The 23,794-nt window shown below is 42.8% G+C and overlaps 1 protein-coding gene across 4 annotated transcripts in view; it reads right to left on the bottom strand.

Moving 5' to 3' along the window:
* Positions 1-23,794, bottom strand: part of LOC125890308 (aminopeptidase O (putative)) — a 97,095-nt gene that overhangs the window by 25,940 nt on the left and 47,361 nt on the right. For 3 of the 4 annotated variants that reach the window (XM_049578879.1, XM_049578877.1, XM_049578878.1), the window contains exons 13-14: positions 19,610-19,672; positions 18,204-18,290 (exon numbers count right to left, since the gene is read on the bottom strand). In XM_049578879.1, coding sequence (XP_049434836.1) covers positions 18,204-18,290; positions 19,610-19,672 — 150 coding nt within the window. The remainder of the gene's footprint in view (positions 1-18,203; positions 18,291-19,609; positions 19,673-23,794) is intronic. The other variant, XM_049578880.1, reaches the window with a different exon arrangement.

The raw sequence follows: 23,794 nt of genomic DNA, 5'->3' as shown, positions 1-23,794 counted from the left end.
AAGAAGAAAAGCATCAAATCATTCTCACATTTAAGAGGCACGAAATGAGCAAATGTTTGACTTCTTTGCTCTAAAATTGTTATACTGATTGTTCAATTGTCAAAATAGCTTGTCAATTAATTTTCTGTCAATTGATTAATCAATTTATAGACAAATTGTTGCAGCTCTGTTATCTATACTTCTCGAACAGTAGAATATTGAGCATCTCTTTAAAGTAAAAGTGCAACAAATAATGTCTGAATTTTTGTAGCAGATTGTTTCTTTGAGAGTGGTTGTAAAACTCATACGACTTTATTAAATCATCTTATTCATGGTCACATGTTAGCAGGAAGTCCCTCTCATACAGTGGCAGAGGACTCTGCTTGCCTGCAGATGCTTGTGTGGGAGAGTTCAGGTCACGGCACGGCAGTGATGAGAGGACACTATAAATATAAAACCTATAAATATGATAAGTGGCTAAAGAAAAATAAATTCATACACTGTGGGGATATGATATTGCAATCTTGTGGCTTTACAAGGTCTAAAAAGGCATTATAAAAAAAAGCCTGCTGACATCATAGGTTTTGTAAACCAATTTCAGGTAATGGATTGGAGCACACACACGCACAAATACACACACACACACACACAGGAGATGCTGAAAGGTTATCTGTGAGTCACATGGTACCCTTTCAACTTGTGAAATGGAGCTGTCTTCTGTGCTACCATCTCCTCAAATGATGTCACACTTGCTGCTGCGGCGGCGGCAGCACAGTGACGATCTCACAGATAGTGCCGGCCACAGACTGATGACCTCGGCGATGACCTACAAGCTGCGACTGTCTATCTGCAATATATTCATTGATAGCATTCATTCTTTGTTTTTCAATTTTGGATAACCGCCTTAATCAACGATCACGACATCTACAGATAGCACGGGGAGGAGGGTGTGTATCTGTGCGTGTTTGTGTGTGTATCTGGCTGTTGCAATCAGTCGTGAATGTAATCAGGAGGCAAAACATATAGACAGCTTTCGAGGGAGTGGGACACGGTGGGACAAGAGAAAAAAATAGTGAAAAGAGAAAGAGGCTCAAAGCTTTTGAAGTTTGACCTTGCAATTACGATGACTGTCTGGATCAATTGTCTCATCAGTGTATCTTCTGACACATGCGCTGACAACGGGCAAAGTGTCAGGGATGTTCACCAGCACGAGTATAATGGGAGACAAATATTCGCAGCACGTACAATACTTTGCCAATCAACAGAGCTCATTTGGAAAACAAACAAGTGTATGTGCCTCATTTATGCTGTGTTAGTCAAGTGTGCTGGAAACATTTTCGGGCATGTAAAGAGCAGCTACGCTACGTGCTCTACATAAAGACATTATGTGTGCTTCTTTTCCAGCTTTTAAAGGTACACTAAGCAGCACTGTTGGTTGCTGATTGTAAACATGTTCACTACTGAAAGTGAAAGCCAACCCCAGCACTGTGTCTCTTGGATGCCTGCTGCAAATAGTCCGGCACTTGGCTGCTACGTTTTTATAAACCCCTGACCTCACCTGAGCATGGTGGGGGTACATGCCCATGAACTTCCTGAACACAGAAAATAGGAAGAGAATAAGAAAATACAGGTATAAGGCAGAGTCTCTGCAGAAAAATACAGCGCCACACATTTCTACTAGACAATGGTTGGGAGGGATCACTTCTGTGTTTTTAGGAGAACACTGCATAGTATATCTTTTACCAATCACTGCCCGTGCATGTTTGTGTGAATGTATGTGTTATATAGTGTGTGTTTGATCAGCTGCTGGATGTTAAGATGGGTAGCCCCTAGTAGCTTCTCCTTCCCCCTCATCTTCCTTCCTGCCCTTCAAGTTCACCGTCTCAGGCCAATCAAAAAGCAGCGTGGGGTCACAGCAGGGTTGCGAGTCAGGGGTTAAGCTGAAAAAGCATACACAGTGGGCCAAGCAGTGGGGAATGACTACTTGCTCTGAGGGGGAATCAACCGCACAAACACACACACACGCACAGAGAAATACACCTACACACAGTGCGTGTTTAAGTACATGTGTGCACACACTTTAAGCGGGCATGAGGCGTGTCGTCTCCGGCTCAGCGGATAGCTTTCCCTTAACACTCTGTTCTGTCTCTGTGCAGCCGTGGAAGGTGGGGCGTTTGTTATGTAAAATTCTATGTTCCTGCAATTTGGCATTGATCATGAAGGCAATTAACATGTTTTCTCTCCTACTCATCACCGCTCTGACTCATACTCATTCACACACCTCCAAAACAGGGGAAGTTTAATTAATCTCTGGCACTCTGTGCTTTGACGCAAGCCACAAATCTAACTGTCTCCAGTGGATGCCTCCCTTGCCTCCCTCTCACCATTCCTCCTCCTCCCACAAGCCGTTGTTCCATTCCCGACGGAGACACAAACAACTCCTCGAACACATTTCAGATGGGCCTCTTTTTTATCTCTTCGCCTTTTTTTTTTTTTACACAATTTTGGAAAGCATAATTCCCCTGTAGGACAGTCTTTGTCACTTGTTGTGCTACTGTTGTTCTGGGGAGGTAGGGACAGGCATGGGCCTCCTCCTCATTGTCGCCTGCCACCTTCACCGGATGGGCATAACAAGCCCCCTTAGATCCAACTACCCTCCATGCAGGTGCCCTAGCCCCCCAGTCAGAGTCACAACTAGGGATTGAACCCGGCTCTCGAGTGTTTTGCCCCTGCACCACCCGTATGCCTTTGAAAGAGAGAGGCCTTTGAAACAGAACTGGAACAAAAGGACTCTGTGTGTTTGTGTGTGTGTGTGTGTGTGTGTGTGTGTGTGTGTGTGTGTGTGTGTGTGTGTGTGTGAGAGAGAGAGAGAGAGAGAGAGAGAGAGAGAGAAATCTGTTGCATTTGTACAACAGTGACACATCCAAACAGCTGGACGTCAGCTTAGACAAAGAGAGAGGTGAGGAGAAAGGGATGGTGGAGAACAGAGACATATAGAATTGTTTATGTAACTGCACATGGACAAACTAATGGAGACAGATACTCCTCTGAAAGTCATTGTAAAGGATAAGTCTGGTGATCTTCTATATTTCGCCCCCTTATTTTAATTAACAAATTCCATGAAAAAAAGAAGAGATGCAGCTAACAAGTATTGTCTGTCAATCCAAAGCATAATATAGCTCATACCTTTGTTCCATAGACCTTCATTGTTGTGCAAAAACCATTATAAACAGCTACACTGTTGCACTGGCTATTTTGATGAACATGAGCATTATTATCTACTGTGAGCAAACAGCTTACAAACACCATGGTGCTGTAGCAGATTCACAACTAAAAAACAACAAACATACCACTGACTTGTTTTTTTTTTTAAAGAATTATGTTTTAAATAAGAACTAACGGGCTTCAGACCGAGAGCCACAGACAACTGACTATATGCAGCCTATTTACACAATCCACAGTATTCTGATAAGATGCAGTATCATAATTCTCGTCGCCAATTTGTTGTGTATGACCCTATGTAGGCCTGTGTAGGGTCTTGTTCACGAGTGAGGGTAGAATGGAGCGTGAGATGGATCGGTGGTTTGGTGCGGCATCTGCAGTGATGCAGGCGCTGCGCCGGACCGTCGTGGTGAAGAGGGAGCTTTCGGTTTACTGGTCCATCTACGTCCCAATCCTCACCTATGCTCATGAGCTCTGGGTAGTGCCTGAAAGAATAAGATTGCGGATACAGGGGCCAAAATAAGCTTTCTCCGTGAGGTGGCTGGGTTCAGCCGTAGAGATAGGGTAAGGAGCTCGGACATCCGGAGGAACTCATAGTAGAGCCGCTGCTCCTTTGTGTCAAAAGGGGTCAGTTGAGGAGGTGCAGGCATCTGATCAGGATGCCTTAGGTGCCTCCCAGTAGAGGTGTTCTGGGCACATCCCACTGGTAAGAGGCCCCGGGGCAGACCCAGAACACGCTGGAGGGATGACATATCTCATCTGACCTGGGAACGCCTAGGGGTCCCCCAGGAGGAGCTGGAAAGTGTTGCTGGTGAGAGGGACATCTGGGGTGCTTTGCTTGGCCTGCTGCCTCCCGGCCCTTGATAAGCAGATCAAAATGGTTGGATGGATGGATGTAGGCCTGCATGATTATGGCCAAAATGATAATTATGATTATTTTGGTCAGTATTGAGATCCCGATTATTTATTAATTTTATGTATTGTATATTCTTATTGCACTATTACATTTAAATAAACAGAGCACTATTTTCACTTACACGTTGTGCTACATTCCTGCTTATAAACAAATATTTGCATCAAAATCAGACTTAGAATAGAGTTCTTCTTAACCTGAATTCAGTGCACCTCCTAAAAGCAAAATATAAATTAAACTGTTTATTAGACAAACATCTTTGGCCAAATGGAATGCGATCACATTGATTATTTCAGTCTGTCTTTGGGTGCTGGATGGATACAGTGTTATGTTGTACTGCGTTGCTGTTATGTCTGAGTTGATGCTAGACAAGGACAGGGATTCAATGAGGTAACATTCACCTTCATACATGTATGGTACTGCAGAGTGTGGTGTTTTTTCAGGTAGTTGAACAAATAAGTTATGTTGCTTTGCATCTCAGACACAAGTCTCACGCACCCTAAATCCAAAATACTTCCAAACAATTGGTGATGATCCCTTTCAAGGGACTCGCTCTTCATTCTCTGCTCTAGGATTCGATTTTCAGTTCGCCCGTCTACAACCTCAACATTCAGTTGTTCACAGAATGATGCTGCAGGGTGCACAAGCAGTGCCATGACCATTCCCCAAAAGTGGAGGTTGGCTGTTAGTTAAGGAAGTGCTTGGTTTGATATGCAGCAGAGTTTTCTATGAGCAGAGCACACATTTTAAACATCAATATCGCAGTTGATATTGTTCATTTGATTGTGAGAAGTAAAAATCCTTTTTTCTGGTTCTCTACTGATTGAATCCAAACTTAACAACATACAGATCAATATGTGCCTAATAGTGCATGCAACAACTTGTTCCTAAAACATTAAGTAGTCCCTTATTATTATATAGACTATACAGCTAAAAAATATTCTCCATTTTGGGCTTTTCATGGGATTTGTAGACAATAGCAAAAACCTACTTATTGTGCAAGATGAAAATAACTTTCTTAAATATACACATTCATTGCAACTGATTGTTCATGAGTAGCACTTAAACTGACTTCAATTTAAAGCCACATTTTGACAGAATAACACAAATGTATTCAATCATGTTGTTGCTGTTATTGTCTCCCCATATGTCGCCGGAGAGCTTCAGATGGTCTATGTCCTGCTTCGGTGGATTTTCTTCCTGCCAGGAACAAAATTCTGAGGGAAATACTAACGTCTCGATCCAAAATCATCACCATATTGGAATTCAGTTACACCCGGATGCTCAACACTAACACACACATTAACACAGTATACTCAGTTATCTCACAGATTACTGCCCATTCCCTGAACACATAAGGTACGGAAGTCTGAAATGTGACTACGGCTGAAAATAGCAGAGCACCCAGGTTTAATTTCCTCATGTCATTTGTTCTGGCCTGATCCTGACTGGGTGAGAGCAGCCTTGGGGTCGTGGTTAAATATTATCCCTTGGGGGGGAGAAAGAGCAGTGGCTACCAGCCACACTGTAGTTTCTTTTGAGGGGTAAATATTCCTGGTGTATAATGCTTTTGATTATAATAATTATGAGGGTTAATAGGTCACAGAGTCACATTGAAATGTCAAAAAGGGGCACAAAGCATTTGTCAGCTCATGCAATTGCATGTTGGCATCTTACCATGCCATTTCGTAGCGGTTCAGTTCCTAAATGTCAGGACACACACATCCATGTACACACACAGGCAGCTTGGATTCATCCATTCAAGCCAGGTTTAGCTGGATGACAACATTATGTGGGTAAAACACAAACATGCACCGGTGATGACCTCCGTTGTGTAGCGATAGCATCTACTGCCGTTGAAGGATACAGCGAGAAAGAGAGGCAGAGAGCCAGGGGTGGGTGGAGGGAAGATGGGATGACTCCGGCAGGCAGAGTCAAACACGAAGAGGGAGTGGCAGCTAGAGACGTGAAGGAAGTGGAGACGGCAGAGGGAGACTTACATGGCCTGCGCCATCAAAGAGAAAGGTCATGTTCAGGAAGAGACTCCGAGTGTGTATTTCGGCATTTGTGTGGGCTGCGCTAATATGTTTGAAATGCAGACAGATATCTGTGTTTGTTGGTCTTTGTATCTTCGTGTGTGTGTGTGTGTGTGTGTGTGTGTGTGTGTTTGTGCAGTATGTACTGTATGTGTGTTGTCTCCTGTGTGAACTCCAGGCTGGCTCGGTTTAAGCAGTTTGAGCTGACAGAGGTATGTGGGATGGACTGAGCCCAGATATCTGCTTCACAGACAGACACGCACACACAGCTGTGGAGTCATGCATCACCACAAAGAGCCAGGCATACACACACACACACACACACACACACACACACACACACACACACAGAGTAAGAAAAAAAGAGGCAGATATTAGAGACTGACGGAAGACACCACAGAAACAGGAGAGAGATGGAGTAAGAGTGAGCATCAGAGAGAGACAACAACGGCAAAAACAGATGGAAAGAAATTCAAAACTTGTTGTTTACTTTGCATTAAAACCCCTGGAAGACAATCCGTCTGTCTTTTTCCTATGATAAGACCACATCCAGCTTTGCAACACATGATATCCCAGACTGGGGAGTGTGGAGCTGTCGCCTGCAGTAAGGCTCTTGGCAACAACTGAATTGCTTCTATATGTGTCTGTCTGAATACTAGATTACTCCAGACTTTTGGAAAGATTAAGACAGTAGTTATATGTTGTCATCCCCTGGCAGTGGGAATGACAGCATGCACGGCTTCATCGTTGCGATACAACATGTTCATCATCGCTAGGATTTGTTTAAAAGTCAATTTGCCTCTATTTTTAAAGCACTTTGGGCCTCATGCAGAAAGTGATATACGAATGTAATTCCTCTTATTTTTGTTTGTATCTACTGTCTGTTCTCTTTTTGTTAGCACCCATTAACTTCTGAGAGTCACTAGCGTTTTCTTGTGTTCACTCCTCTTAATTAAATTTTACAAATGATCGAAAACAAGATAGCAAGATAAGGAAAACATGTTGTTTCAGTTTTTATAGCATATATTGTTAAATAGGTGCACAATATTACAAACTCATACTTCTGCATCTTTCATGTATGTGATATCAGTCTGGGAGTATTTGTGCATTTGGGTTCTTGGCAACAAGCAACTGCGTTTACTATATGATTGTCAGACTATCGATTTGTCTCTGCTTCTTCAAGAATTTCGGACAGACTTAAGAACTGATCACATTACAGCATTAATATGACTGCGACCTCAGCAGATGAGGAAAGAGCATCATAAGCCACACAGCCCCTGCGATGACAAGCTCCCCCTTAAACAAACCGTGAGACCTCTTAGACACATTGGTTTCATATGCAGGGATTTCGATAATCTTCAGCGTCTATGGGCCTTGTATACAGCTGACATTACTTTACGTGCATTTGTGTGTATCTCTGTGTGTGTGTGTGTTTGACAAGCCTAATTGCGTCAGGGCTGTCTGAAGGCGCTGTCGACTCCCAAGTCATTACCAGGAAAGACAGATGTTTTAGCACTCAGCATGCCGCATTCATACGTACACGCACAGACACACAAACACAACATTACGTACTGTACCTATGAAAGCTGCGAGGTGACGCCTAAATCAGGTTTTATGTGAAAAGCATTGATTCATTTCCCACCACTAAAAGAAGCCAGCCCCACTTTACAGCCCAGGCCAATATTGAACACGACTCTACACTAAATTTCTGGCCAAAGCGTTGCTGGGTTTAACACCGTGACCTCCACGCTACAGTGCTCTTTTATAGCCCTGCATTATACTCAACGTCTAAATCTGTGTTTGAATTGTCTCCAAAATGAACAATGTGTATTTGTGTGAGTGGCAGGGTGCTGTGCTTGTTTTGTACGTATTGTGGCAGCCATATTCGGCAGGCTGTGCTCTCTCCCCTCTCTCTCTCTGTCCCTGATGTGTTTTCCATGTGTGCTGGAAAGACAAACACAGCTGCACTTTAATGACACTCAAATGCTTCTGGGATTCAGAATACATGCGTATGTGTGTGTTTGTGTAAGGGTGTGTGTTCATCTTGACCACTTCAGTGAAAAGCCTGTTGAAGCTACTCCTGCTCTGTATAACTGCCCCTCCATCTGCCCCCAGAACCTGGCGTGTGCATCTGTGTGTGCGCGAGCGTGCATGGGTACGTTCCTAAGAGAGTCATGAAGCCCTAAGTGGTATTTCGGAGCAGCTATGCATACCATGAAATAGCTTGTCAGGATCGTCAATCCTAACTGGTGATCTCTTTACACCCCCCTACAAACACCTATACATATACATGCAACATGCGCGCAGGCACGCAGACTGCAGGGAGTCCCCGGACGAGATGAGACAGGCTGTGAGCTTCAAATGACCCCCGAAAACAGAACTGCTGCTGAGTGATAAATGAGACAAATACATGCTGGCACCCTCTCTCTTTCTCACTTTCTTTCTGTCTCGCTCTCTCTCCCTCATTAACACAACACAAATGGAGCCATCTCCTCTCTCTCCTCTCCTCCCTTCTCCACACATAAATCTTCCACCACCTCCAACACTTGCCCTGCTGATGAATCTCTCCAGCTTTTTACTACCTATCAAAAGGGAAAACAGTTTTCACTCTCCATCAGCGCAGATGTCAGGAACTTCGGATGAAATGGAGCGTTAAACACCCTGATTTTGTATTATTTCCAAGACTTTTTTTTTGTTGTTGTTGTTGAGGGGATTAAAATGGACCTGACAGAACTACAGCATCACGACACGTCAGTGAGACAAAAACACAGCTCTGTCTGTCATGTACACTTTTACTTTGTCAGTTTACGCAGTAATATCCTGTCATACTACAGCATGAGTTTTACAAGTTACACTCTGGGGCCATATATAGTAGAAGCATTACCAGTTACCAGCGCAATAAAGCATGTGGACACGCAGCTGTGTGTGTATGTTCTGTTGAAGTGGTGTTTGGATTTATAGCTCACTACATCAGCTTTGTCACAACACAGAATGGTACAGACCCAAACATTTATTCAAACGGGCACACACGAGTGGACTGAAAGTGTTTCATTGACAGGTAATGCCGGATCAACAGCTTATCGATGCAAAGTCAGTGTGAGTGAAGAGCAAATCAAACAGCATTGTTTGCCACACTGATCCTTTCATTCCCACACAATCTGTTTCTTCTGGTCAGCACTTTTCAAAACAGTTACAGCAGAAAATGACAAAGCCGGTAAGATGCTTTTATTGATCTGTTGCTCTGTTGTCTCTTTAGATGTTCTGGACTCAGTCTCCCTCTCTGATTCCCTCTCTCGTGTACCTTTATCTAGTGTACTCAAAGGACGGCAGAAATCCATTCTCCTGTAGCTACAGTATCACATGTGTGTGCTTTTGTGTCGGTCCATCTATTAATATCAGTGTCATGCATATAAGAAGGTAGATAAGAGTACGACTCTCTCTATCCGCTGTCTGATTAGTATCATCAAATCCTGTCTCATAACTGTGTGCAAACCATTCCTCTTTCAGGGAGCAGTTTATACTCCAACAGAGGAGGTTAAATAAGAGTGGATGCACAGCCAATAAGCTACAATGGCTTCCTCTTGTGTCCATAATCATATCCTTTTCAGTCACTATGCAAAGCTCATCATCATAAATGAGGATTTAAAAGTAGATTAGAGAACTGCACCTCCCTGCAAGCTCATTTCCCTCTTCGCCATGGCCATCTTTTACAATATGTGCATGGCTGCCGTTGCTGCACAAATCCACCTGTTTATCTGGCAACCCATTACTTGTGAACAACACCTCAGCCTCCAGCTTCACAACATGAAGTCTCTATCGTTGGAACGAACACCACCACCGAAGCAGCCCGGACGGATCTCACGATACTGGTAGAAACGAGCCCAGAGAACCGAATGCGTTGCTCCTTGCTTGACCTGCCACCTGAAACCTGTCTGCCATGGAAGTCCCTTATCAGGAGCTTGACGCCTCAGACAACATGGCTTGCAGTGTGACGACTGCACACAAACCCTTCATCACGATATGGCGAAGCTTTGACGTGGCATAGGAGCACGGCACATGAAATGGACCCATAAAAGTGAGTCATATAGCCACACATAATAAATTCCCTGAGACAGCTAGTCATACTGCAATTTGAATATTCCATTAAAGCAACAGGATTGATTCGTTGCATGGGCTCTGTCTGTGTCGCCATATGTGCGCTAAGCTTGAGTTTTGCTTTAATCTAAAGACAATTAAGGGGTTGTGGCTCACAGTGGTGGACTCAGTGTCTGAGCACTGGGTCTGATAATGAAGAAACACACACACACACACACACACACACACACACACACAGAAACACACACTTTTCTTCCGACCATTTCCCATCCTGATGTGATGAAGTCTGGCCGGAAACAGCCATTTCCCTGAATGTTCCCATCTCTCCTCCGGCATACTCCCTCATCCCTGATTCATTGCCAATAAATCACAGAGAGAGAGAAACAGAAAGAAAGAGACAGAGCAAGCAAGAAAAAGTGTAGAAGAGAGGGAGAGTAGGGGAGAGAGGGGTATAAACCAGGAGATAGGAAAACAGAGATGAAGGAAAACCAGATGTGTGATGTGTTCTTGTCAACAGTGACTGCTCAGGGGTGGAGCTCGCATTGCCAAACATGGCTGAGTGTACTTTAAAGCGGTGACGTCTTATCGAAGAAAACAACAACAACACAGATGCCATAAAAACACCATTACATAACGGATATGCTTTATTTCATGGGTATGGGTCAAACTTTAAACAAACAAAAAGAAGAGGAAGAAGTAGATTACAAAAGGAAAACAGGCTGTTGGGTAATTTGCAACTTAAGCTTTCTTATTACGGCCACTGATTTATTACTTACACACAACACATTTAAGTCTCTGTTGGCAAAACATGGACAAGGATTAAATTCAGTCTGTCCTCACAAAACAGCACAGACAGAAACAATTTTCACATTTCTCTCCTGCTTTTTCTCCCATCCTCCACTTATAGAGGCCTGTTATGGTGGGGTAATGTACTGTACGCCACCTGCAAACCCCACCCAACCGAAGAGCCTTTTTTGATCATGCCCTCCCTGCTGTTTACCCTTCAACAGGGGCTCCAGTTACCACTACTGCCTCCCCTATCGAACCATCAACTTCAGCACCACACAAGGGATTTCAGTCACCACTCAAACTCGGTTCATTCCTCTGTGGTTTTACATTATCTCCTAAAATAGACCTTGGTATCTGTTTGTTATAGAGGCATTAATCTTGTGTTATATAACTCTGTTTGACAGCAGTAGAGTTATCATTCATGCTAACAGTCGATGACACAGCAGAATTGGCGAAAAACTGGCAGTAATGGACAAAACAGGTGGAGATCATGAGAAGATAGCCGCACCCTCTCTGGTGTTTCATGTTGTTTCTCATCTGTCTCTGAGATACCGAGGAAAATAATACTAAGATAGCCACACCCAACATGTCAGTAATGAAGAGTGGTTATCTGGAGATTCCGTTCCCTCTTGATGGAAACCATCACACTGAGTTGTTATCAGTTGATTGTGCCACTTTACAGCTGTAAAACCAAAGGCCTAAAGGCAGTGTTGTAGTGCTCGAGATTGGTTTTGTTCTCAAGAACACTTTTTTAAGATCTCTGTCTTGTCTCAGTCTAAGACAAATAGGTGTCAGGATTTTCTTTCAAGAGGGGTCAAGACCACAACTGAGGGGATATCACTAAACTGTCTGTGCAGTAAAGGAGTGTTGCATAAAGATGGAAAAACAGAGGTTGGTTTCAGCTCCTTATTGTTTGTATTGTTTGCTCCTAGAAAACAAAGGGACATTTTCACACAAAACTCACCTCTGCTATGCTTTTAGATTATTTTGTCAAGATATTTCTCATAGTGCACATACCCACATATACTGTATACAGCAGCGGTTCCCAACTGGTGGGTCATGTTTTAAAGGTGGGTCATGGGTCCTCTCTGAATGGACCACAAGTGACTCACAAACATGTCAAGATGGTAAAAAACACACTGTATTTTAGAGTACAGTGAATTTCCGACACAGAGCTTTTATTTTGAAGTACTGTTTCCTGCTGTGGAATAAGTGACAAACGGACAGCTATTTGAGACAGCAGACTAGCTCAATGTCATGGCCAAGTGCGAGTATGATGCTGAATATATTTAACTGTGTGGACCTCGAACTAATGATTGAGTTGAAATCTGGACTCCATGGCTGGACCAGTTGAGAACAACTGGTATACAGTATGGCAATAAAAGAGGTGAATGAAGAGGAATCTTCATTTTTTTTCTGCGGGTGTTTTAATGGACATGTGGATCATGCAGATCAGTTTGAGGAGTGTCTATGGTTTGCATTTTCCACATTTTATCTTAAGCGTGTCATGCATTGTGGGACTCGCCCTGGTCGTGTCTTGGACTCAATACACTCTGGTCTTGGTCATGACATAGCCTCGGTTTAGGTTGTCATGACTACGACACTGCTTGAAAGTGTCTAAGTCTAAGTATTTAGTGGGTCCAATTTTGATGTATGCATTCACTCTTGACCTTGGAAACAATAGCTGCTGTATGTTTATCTTTCAAGGAGTTAAAAATGCATCTTAAATTGGGGGAAAAAATCCACTTGCTTGCTTTTCAATTCAGAACTGAGGATGCCTTTGGAAGAGAGGTGAAACACCTTCAAGAACTGAAAGCAAGTGAAATTGTTGTTGACTCAGCAGCTCTACAAAGAGAGAAGACTTGAGTTCAGAGCTTAATCTTGTTGAAATGCTTAAAATTAACCTTCAGCATCTATAAAATTGGAATAACCAGCCTGATTTTAACTACCCAATATTGTAAATTTGTCTTCTAATCTAATCAGACAAATCTTAGGTAAATCTCTTTCAACAGATGATTACTCTAAACAGTTTAATGACACAATACAGTTTAAAGAGCAATTTGAGGTCAGACTGTTCCTCTAAACTTGTTGTTGTTGTTGTCCTTAACCACAAACATAAATCTGTTAGTAAGTGTTTTCACATAAACCGATAGCATCGACCAGGAGGGTACAGATTGCCATGTAGGTGTAAATGAGGTGACGGAATGACACTGAGATGGAGGCTGACTCATCGTCCACCTATCCTGCTGCATCTGTGAAGTTGTCGTGGCATGACATCGTGTTCTGACATACATTATGCCTTTAGCCTGTGGCTACCCGCACAATCTGTAGAGAGGGTGAGTGCTTATAATCATATGTTGCTTTTTAGCCTGTAAAATTAATATCGCAAAGGTTGACATTATTCTTTGTGGTTCACACTATTAAGATGTCTAAAGGAATGATTTAGTACAGATCAATATTTGCAAATTCATAATCATGCTCTCAAAATCCACCAAAATAAGCTTGATGGACATAATAATTGTGCAGCTGTAGATTCAGAGAGGTAAGTTAAAAATAGTGTGGTGCAGAACAATTTCTGCAGGAATGACAAGAATTCAGGATTACAACATTTCCCGGATTTGTTTATCCAGAGGAAGAGCTATGTAAACACTTTCTGTATACAGAACCTTATCACATCTGCACCAAAGGCGCTAGGATGGGTCACACTGTATCAAATATATTGTATTCCAGTGCAGAGGTGTAAATAGAACTGCACTAATCTTAAAGCTAGGGTTGGTAACTCTGATGAAAATAACTTTTTGTCGTACTTGCTGAAACTGTCATTACACTGACACAGTATGACATGAGACAGTCTGAAAAAAAGAATAAAAAAATAATCATATTTCTCCAACTCCTTGCAGTGCTTCTGATGCCATTTGCTAGAATCCACCTGGCTGAAGGAAAGCAACCAATCAGAGCTAAGAAGTCTCTCACCCAGCTGTCAATCATGTCAATGATGCTCATGAACTGTGGTCAAACTGCCAAACTAGGCAGTGCTAAATCAAGATTGTGTTACTGCACTGCCCATTTCTTGTCTCAAATGTTTTCAGAAACATATTTTAGTGTACTGTTAGCTTTAAAATCAGAAAGTGTGCTCCAGCCGGTGGATGGTGCTTCAGTTTGGCTCAACTGTCTCCAACATGGCAGCCTAGTCACAAATGTTCTCATTTTACAGCTAAACAGTACACTAAAGTATGTTTCTCAAAAAATAGTCAAGGCAGTGACAAAGTCTTGATTCAAATTTGATCAGCGCTGCCTAGTTCGACAGTTTGACCACAGTACATAAGCAGTGATTCACATGATTGACAGCTGTGTTGAAGACTCCACGGCGCTGATTGGTTGTTTTCATGGGATAGATTCTTACAAATGCCAGTGGAAGAGCTTCAAGGAGGAGTAACATGATTTTTTTCGTAGATTTCTGTCTGATGTACCTCTGTGTGAATATTCTTATACAGTTACCAACTACAACTTTAAGTATTGAGGCCATTTACAGCAGTGACATTAAGATTCCCATGAAACTAAAGTTAGAGCATCTTTAGCTTCTGTACTGTGACGCATTTCCCAGTAAAACGGAATATTTGAGCAATGTGCGGTCACAAGACAGATATCAAATCCTTTTGACTGGACCACTAAAAAGTGGGCAGGCTTGGAGTTTAGCGTGACACAGCTGCTCAGACGACTACTGGCAGAACAATTTCCGCGAGTATTCAAACAAACATCTATCTATCTACATATTGTTCTGTTAGCTACTACAACCCACAAACGAGTGTGGTTTTATTTGAGTGATGTGGCTAGCTAGTCGCCCAGAGTCTGATTTGATTTGATGAACTTTTGTAAACACCCCTTTGTTTAGGATGAGTCATCAAACATTTAAAACTGTTTTGTCTGATTTTCCAGAAAAAGAAAGACAGAGATTTTGATGTAAAAAATACTCTAATACTGATTTTTTGATATATATTTGGCACATGACAAAGGATTAATGATTAATTACAACAGGGACACTTGATTTAAACTAGCAATATGTGTTTTCATTCCATGGGGACTAAAAGAACTTTAAATCAGGGAAAAATCTCATTTAGTTTTTACCACTGTGTGTGTAACGGTTAAAACGTTATTTCAGAATTGCGGCATCTGTCAGCTATTAAGTTGTTCCGTGAACCCTGAGAGTATCGAACATAATACGGCAAAGCTGCACTCTGAGGTTTAAGGAATGTTATGATACCTATTGATCATCTTTCTCGGGCATTTTACTGTGAAGTCCAGTCGATCAATATAAGACCAAGATCAATAGCAACTTACAAACAGCATCTTTAAAGAGCTGAGGAGCCTGTTGTTGCCAGAAAAGTTGGTCATGGTCTCCCGCTATTCACAGCTCCTTTCCCCCTACAGGGTTTCCTATACTGATCAGCAGGGGCAGACGGACCCTCTCATTATGGGGACCGCAGAAGAAAATGAGAGCAAAATGAGGCCCATTACCACGAGGGCGTGACTAATATCCCTCTCAAGCCTCTCCGCACACACTGACTGGACACACGCACGCTCGTCACATGCATACACGCAAGTTACACGTGTTCACAAAAAAAAAAAATTGCTCGTGAATCAATAACGCACCCCAGAAACAAAGACGAAGGGGAAGTTGGTAATAAACTTTGGCTCTATTAAACTGACCAGATCCCGGGCTGCTCTGTGGGGGGTGTCTGGCTCTCTGCTGTGTGCATCTATAGGTTTGTGAGCGTGTGTGTGGGTGTGTGTACATTCCCTAATCATCCATGATGTCATTAGCGCTAAATGCAACCCTGGCTCAGCCTAATTTCTGCCCACTAAAAGTGCTACCTTCTCTATTCCCTCTCTCGGCATCTCTTTCCTCTCTTCCTAACCGCTCTTACATCATCTGACCAGTCCGGCAATATTTCATCTCTCGTGTGCTTCTCCCATCTCCTCAAATATCCACTCTCCTCTTCATTTCCTCAAATGCCCGCAACAGATTCATTACCTTACTGGAATTCATACCCATCAACTTCTAACCCACCGCTAGTTTCGCTCTTGCTCCTAAAATCCTGTCTTACAAATTTCTGTTTTACTTTTCTACCTCTTTTTCGTCCTTTCTTTCTCTTTCCATCACCTATTTATCCTCAAGTCCTCTGCTAAATCCTTTCCCTTTGTATTTTTCCACCCAGCCGCATCATTTTGTGGCTTAAATCCATGTTTCCATTCCCATTTGAATGGATCTAAAAGATAACCACAGGGGATACATAATGCCCAGCAGTGGCGTCAAGTGTTGTTTTTCATATTTCACTCTATGCTCCAGTTGTATCTTCATCTCTGATTCATCCCAACTTTTTCTTCCCTGTGTACCTTCCTGTCTCCTGTGTTTTACCCATCTTCCCTCCTGTTCTCTTCTCCTCTTTAGCTGATCGGGTCTGCTGCGTGATTTATAGCCTTGCAACAGGCTGGTAGACGCGGGGAAGAGAAAGGGAGGTAGATGAAAAGAGGGGGGTGGGGGTGGGGGGTTGAGTAGAAATTGGGCTGTTTGGCGTTTGAAGTACATGAAGGAGTAATATAAAATACACCTGGTCCATCCATGGGGCACTCTCTGTACCCAGAAACAAAGGGGAAGGGAGGGAGACGAAGAGGAGGAGAGAGGAGAGGGCCGGGCCGCAGGGGGAGAGAGGTGGATGGAAAGGGGAGGGGGAGGGGTCACTTCGTGTTTCCTTTCAGGATGGCTTTTATGGTGTAACTTCAAACGCTGACCTCCCACACCCCCGCCCTTACATCCCCCCTTCTCCCTTGCTCCGTCCGTCCGTCCATTCGTCCCTCCCTCCTCTTTTCTCACTATTGTGTATGACCAAGTGGACAGTAATTGGCCATTCTTTCATGAGGCTGATTTCAGCACTCTCTGCCCCCCACAGGAAGAGGCCCTTTTGCTGCCCCTTAGAAGTATTTGTGTGTATGTGTGTGTACGTTGTAAATATGCCAGACGGTAGGTATCAGGTGGTTGAGGGGGGGGGCTGCACTGGCTGCGGACTCCACAGGCATTTCATTCACTGTGCGCCCCAAATTGCAACACAGGAATTGGAGGTAATCTAATCCAGAAAAATCATGTTCCAACACAAGGTTTTATTAAAATACTGTGTGGATTTCAGGTGCAGCTTAAGCATGTATACCTTTGCTTATGAATCAAGCTCACATTACATTTGTTGAAAGTTGCGGTAAGACGTGTGGAAGGGAAAATTAAAGCTCTGAAAAGTCACTGGATATATACAATATTCTTGGCAATGAATGACTGTTTTATTTTTCCTTCCAATATTTTATTTGAAGACACCCAGGGGCACTTACCTAACTTATTCATGCCATAAAATGTAATGTATTAAAACAAAAAAGGGAGGCTTTGCAAATGTTTCCAATGGTCTACAATATCTGAACATATTGAGAGTGATATATAAAAGCTGCTCTACTCTCGCTAATGACTTCTGGCCCTCTGTGGCTTATAGATCAGTGTGCGTTCATTAATGATGCAGGCGTGTGTGCAAGTGTGTGTGTCAATTAGTGGGCGGAGGGGATTAGCCATCCCTAGAGAGAACTAATTAACACTACACACACGGGCAAAACCATCTTTTTTGGATATTTTTATGGCATTTTCGAGTAGTTTATAAGCGACAGGAAGTATGGGTAGATAAAGAGGGATGTGACGGAGGTTCAAGGCCAGATTCAAACCCAGAATGTCGAGGCCGAATGGTCCCCACCGACTCCAGACAAACACAGGCACCATCCCACGCACACACATTGGCCATGACCACACACACACACACACAAGCAGCGGAGGGTATGTGATGTATACAAGCTCTTAAGAGGTTAAATATGTGTGCGACGCAACATAAACACAGACTTAAACAAGTACAGGGTAGCCTGTCCTTGCAGACACAACACATAAACAGAATCCGGGGATAATTGTGTTGTCAGACAAACTAAAATACAGCACAGCTCAAGAATCAAAGCGACTTTAAAGGAGAAAAAAAAACAGATAGATGGGAAGGTAGATGTTTTTAAAAGAGAAAGGGGCACTCCCAAGAGTTTAAAGTAGAGCGGAGGGGAAGCAGATAGAGGTCTTAATACAGTAGAGTGCCTCCTACCTCTTTGTAGTTCACCTTGGGCTCTATTCTCTTCCGCTTTCTGCCCTTCCCCTGATGACTCTGACTGAGGAGAATCCATTTTACAACCTGCAGGAGGGAGGATGGGAGGGGGAGGAGTGAGGTGAGGTGGTGAAGGCGGGAAAAAGAAGAGAGGGTAGACAGAGGTAGACAGAGACAACAAAGTGGCAGGTTTGAGTGAGTGGGATGAGACAGTGTGAAGGAGAAACAGGAGAAAAAGGAGACAGCAGAGGAAGTAATCAGTAAGGTGTAGCGATGGCAGAGAGAGGAGGAAAGAAAGGGTGCACGAGAAGGAGTGAGTGGTCACATCCAATAGCAGAAAGTAAACATAAACAGACTTAAGGCGCACTTTCCATCTCTCAAGTGGAAAGGCACACAGGAATATACATATACACACACTCTCAGTGAGCCACTGGCATGCAAGCCTTGACAGAGTGTAAAGTAGACGCATGCACGCACGCACACACACACGCACAGTCGATAGCTCCTTCTCTCCCTCTCCTTCACACACGCACATTAATTCCAACCTTTCAGCGCTCACTTGTGCTCCATATATAACCAACACAAACGGCCGGCTGAGACAAAAGAGTAATAGTGAAAGTATGTTGCTGTGACGGAGCCTGGAGCGCAGCAACTCCCTACACCATAGATCTCCATTAAACAGCCAATCACTATCAAGGCCAAACTCTATCTCCTCTCCTCCGCTTCGGTTTATATCTCCGAATAAATACACTGTCTGAAATGTCAGCAAAGTGAGGTTTCCAAACACTTAAACAGCACATGAAGTGGACAAGTTATTCCTAAGATGCAGGATCACTATTTTTTCTTTGTGTTTCAAGGTATTAAAACATATTTGGCCGATATTCTCCTCAGGACTGGTTTGATTTTATTTAAGCAGACAGATTAATGGGAGAATTGGAAAATACAGGCAAAGCAATTAAGAACAACATGGGAGCTTTGTGGGAAATCTGATAGGCGGCACAGAATGACACGCAACAGATGTACAGCGCTGTGTGCCGCACTTCACTCCAAGACAGACAGAGGGAGAGACTTAAACAGGGAGCAGACGAGCAAAAGAGGTAGATGGAGTGCAAGAGAGGTAGAGATAAGAGATGGTATCAAACATTGTGAAACAGAGCGTGTAAATGAGACTGAGGAGGAAGAGAAGAAGCCCAGACAGGAGGCAGTATGTGCAGAGGAAACAGTGGCAGAATAACTGAGTGAAGGAAGAGAGAGTGATGAGAATCAGATGACAATCATATCATGCAGTCTAAGGTGCAATATTTCAAATCTGAGAGCTGCCCCCGAGTCTGTCTGCCACTCCCTGAAGACGAGAAGACTAGGGAAAAGAGAGAAGACGGAGGGGGGGGGGCAGAGAGAGTGCTTACCTCTGCTTTGACTTCTTCCACCAGCTTCGCCTGTGACCACACGGCGCTCCTTTCATACAGCCACTGAACGACAGAGAAGAAGGGAAAGCAGTGAGCCGGGGGCAAGTGATCAGGACAGAGTGGAATGCTTTGCAGAGGCAGAGAGAGAGAGAGAGAGAGAGAGAGAGAGAGAGGGAGAGGGAGAGACGGAGCAAAGCAGGAAGGGGAGGGAGAGAGAGGAGAGGTGGGAGGAGAGGGAGGAGGTGGGAGCGCGATCACTTGTTCCTCTGACGGAAACTCGCGAATTGACTCCGGAGGATGGGAGAAAGAGCGGAGGAGAAGAGAGAGAAAAGAGAGGGAGGAGGAGGAGGAAGAAAAGAATCACCTCAATAACTTGCAACTACAGGACGGACAGTCACCTCAGTCCTCTACACATCCACTCCTCCACCGTTCTACTCACACACACACACATGTAGAGCCATGCAAACACACACCTACGCACAGAGAGCAGCTAGTAGGCACAAACACAAAGCACTTACTCTCTAACCTTATTAAGGCTTTCAGCAGAGCCACAGCTCGAGTGATGTGAATCACATATCAGAGCGATGACGGTGAGCGATGTGTGTGTAGGTGTGTGTGTGTGTGTGTGTGTGTGGTGGGGGAAATGAGGAGACAGACAGCAGACAGACAGGGAGTGCATGGAAGCAAGGTGTTTGTAATGTCACACACACAAACAGGAGAAGATGCAGCATCATATTCTCACCATCCACAATACACACATTCCCAAAAGCAAGGATTCGGCTATTAGCGTTACCATAGCCACACACAAAGTTCAATACTATAACTGCATGCCTGAGTACTCCTCTCTGTGTATTATACAAGTACTCTAGCAGAAATAGCATGAAGGTGTGTGTGCGTGTGTGTGTGTGTGTGTGTGTAGAAGCCAAGGAAACGGGGAGAGAAAGGCAGACACACAAAGGTAGAAAGAGAGGGAGGTGTTAGAGTGGGCTGTATAGAATGTAGTGAGTGTTGAAGCAGTAAATTGGCATTGTGTAACAGGATACCACACGTAGCTCTTTTGCTGCCTAGATCCCCACGACCATTCCCTGAATAGAAAGGCTTTTGTCTACCTCAAACTCTCTCTTCATCCCGCGCCCCCGTCTGTGTAGTGTCTGTCTAGTGAATCAATATCAGATTGCGTGATCAGAAGTTACACCTCTTACTCATAAACACGCATGAGAAGCATGACCTATATCTTCCTCAGATCAATCCACAGATTGGTGAGTGCTTTTAGTTGAATTATTATTATTTCGATTTAAGTGAATTATCTACAATGACGCCTTTAAAATGTTTTAATCCCAGAACAATGGCAGACAACAACAATACCAGAATTCTGGTACCAATACCAAAACAATACCTTTTTGATAATGGAGGAAGTAATAATAGTAAGCATAATAAGCATTTAATTCATTAATAACTACCTCTACAATAAAAATAGGCATTAATAAACTTGTATAAAAGTCATTATTTGATATTTTTATAGATAATAAAAAGAGGAATTATACAAATTATTTACAAATAAATATGAAAAGGTCAAAAAGGGATAAAAAAAAACACATAAAACAGTCAAAATCATTTAAAAATACATTAATGAACATTTAACAAAGCCAAACCTATCACATTTAATAGTGTTTGAAGCTGTCTTAACTTAAACAGCTGTAGATCAGCTTTCCTAAATAAGAATTATTATTTTAATTAATAATTAATTAATTAAACACATTAATTATTATAAAACATATCAGGATTAGAATCAAACTAATCCTGTTCAAAAAAATTGTCAACGACTTTCAGGATTTTGCTGTGTTTAATCTTTAATGCTACAAACACAGCTGAGCTGCTATATTTAAGAAAGTATTGAGGTTCAACAGCCGGCTTCTAAACGGAGAAGGTTTGAGCTCAAGTAGCTGGTACTCTTTTCTTTGTCATATCAGCCACTCTTTTTTAGGGCTGTCAAAATAACATGTTACAGAAAATATAACGCGTTATAAAAATTAACAATGACTAATCACGTTTCGTGGTGCTCTTTGACCAGGTGCGTCACTGATGTCACATGATGGTGGATGACGAGATCACGCTGCTTGGCCCTGTGAATAGGACATTAACATTTAAAAAACTGCAAGATGGAACCGTTGGTATAAGCAACGTTCTCTGCGATTTCTGCAGTAAGCAATTTTCCTACCATCAGAGTACTGCAAACCTGAGACATCACTTCAACACAACGCATTTATCAGCAAACCCAGAGGTCCAAGCTAGCACAGCCTCTGATGCTAGCGCTAACAGTCAGCCTCCTCAAGCCACACTCGACTCGGACGCAAACTGAGTAAGTCTACTTGTCACCGACTAGCTAACTCTCTTGCAAAATGGATTGCAGTGGACTGCAGACCATTTTTTGGTGGTAGAGGACAGGGGGACAATTGTGTCTGAAATCCAGCAGCTTTACAACACATCTGCCAAAATTAATTTAAATTGATTTTTTTGAAATATTTAAACAGCAAAACTTGATGTATATGTTTAGTTTAGATTAATTAATCACAGTGCAAGTTGCTCAGGCTTACTACCTCATAATGTTGTAAAAAATATTGATTTATTGACAAATATCAATTCTGAACATTTGAAACGTGTTCAACACTCATTTTCCACAGCATCAATAGACCAGTACCAGCTGTGCTTTCTCACTCTCTCTTATTATTTATGTTTACCACAATCATTCTGCTGTTCTCTGCTACTAACCAAGAAGAGGAAAGCTGTCATTGTCATCTTGTAGCCTTGTTATATTTATCTTTTAATGTCAAATTTGAACTTGTATGCTCTGTCAGCTTGCCCCCGTGTCATCCAAAATGATATTGGAAGTCTATCTTTTTCAAGGTGTTATATCAAAGTTAGAAAATCCAATATTGTGACAAAACTTCTACCTTGAGATAATTTCCAATCCAATTTCTGCCTGGAAGAACAGTAAATGCTTAAGTGCTTAAATACGAGGTAAAGCAGTTTAAACAACTATGTTAAATCAGTCTGATAACTGATCACAAAAAAGGCTTTTATTGATAAGCCAGGCTGAAAGGGACAAACATAAAATGTTAATGTAGGCTGTAAGAGTTAGGAGAAGGCATCAGGGTGAAAGCTCTACTGAATCAAGGGTAGTCTTTATTTAAACAAAGTATCTCAGCCTAGATCCATCATCCCAAAGGGAGTGCTTACTCATCTAAACTGTGAGGTCTAAAATAGGCCAGAGCTGGCCTTCCCATTCCACATCTCTTACTCTGGAATCGGTGAATGTCATTGTTTATTATTAGGCCAAACCATTTCCTGCCTTTCTCCAATTCAAGCACATTGTCCAGCGATGGATACGAGGCAGAGAGGCAGAGAGTGGCAGAGAGAGGGGGAGACTTTAAAATGCGTTTGTGTCCAGTGTATACATAATACACAAGCACTTGCATTTGTAAAAGGTTTCAATCGATCTGGCTGATCTTATTAGCCGGTGACTGGCACATCAAACACAAAAAAAGCTTCTGCGAGAACACTCTAGCCATCACCCAATCAGGTGTGAGGAAACAGCAGTCCCTCCACGCTGTCCCTCCACGCTGTCCCCCCCCCCGGAGGCCCCTGAAAGGCTCCAGTTACATCATCACATAATCTAGAAGGTGAAGGTTCCCAGACAGCAACAGGAGTACAGACACACAAAAATGCACATACACACAGCGGTAATTAAGATCAGTTACCATGGAGATGGGAGAATTGAAGAAGCTGTTAAAGTGGATTGATTGTGTGTGTGTGTGTGTGTGTGTGTGTGTGTGTGTGTGTGTGTGTGTGTGTGTGTGTGTGTGTGTGTGTGTGGTTGTGTGGTTGTGTGGCCTTGCTATCCTAGTATCTATGTTGGTCTTAGAGGGCAGAGGCAGAGCAGGTAACAAAGGGGATGATAGTGATTCAACAACACAATAATACAATGAACTGTAAGATTAACTCTTTCGAGAACCAAACAGCCGTACAGTGTATTAACATCATCAACAAGATGTCATTTGAAAAACTCCTCTTTGAGTTTATATATGGTTATTGGGGAAGCCATCATCATGTAGCAGTTTTCAAAACGCCTACTGGCTAATAGTCACACATCATTTAAGCTGTAGTATTTATATACTGAAAGCTATT

Source organism: Epinephelus fuscoguttatus, linkage group LG6, assembly GCF_011397635.1.
Source record: "Epinephelus fuscoguttatus linkage group LG6, E.fuscoguttatus.final_Chr_v1".
In the NCBI taxonomy this organism is placed as follows: domain Eukaryota; kingdom Metazoa; phylum Chordata; class Actinopteri; order Perciformes; family Serranidae; genus Epinephelus; species Epinephelus fuscoguttatus.
This window is presented reverse-complemented; position numbering and strand designations above follow the sequence as displayed.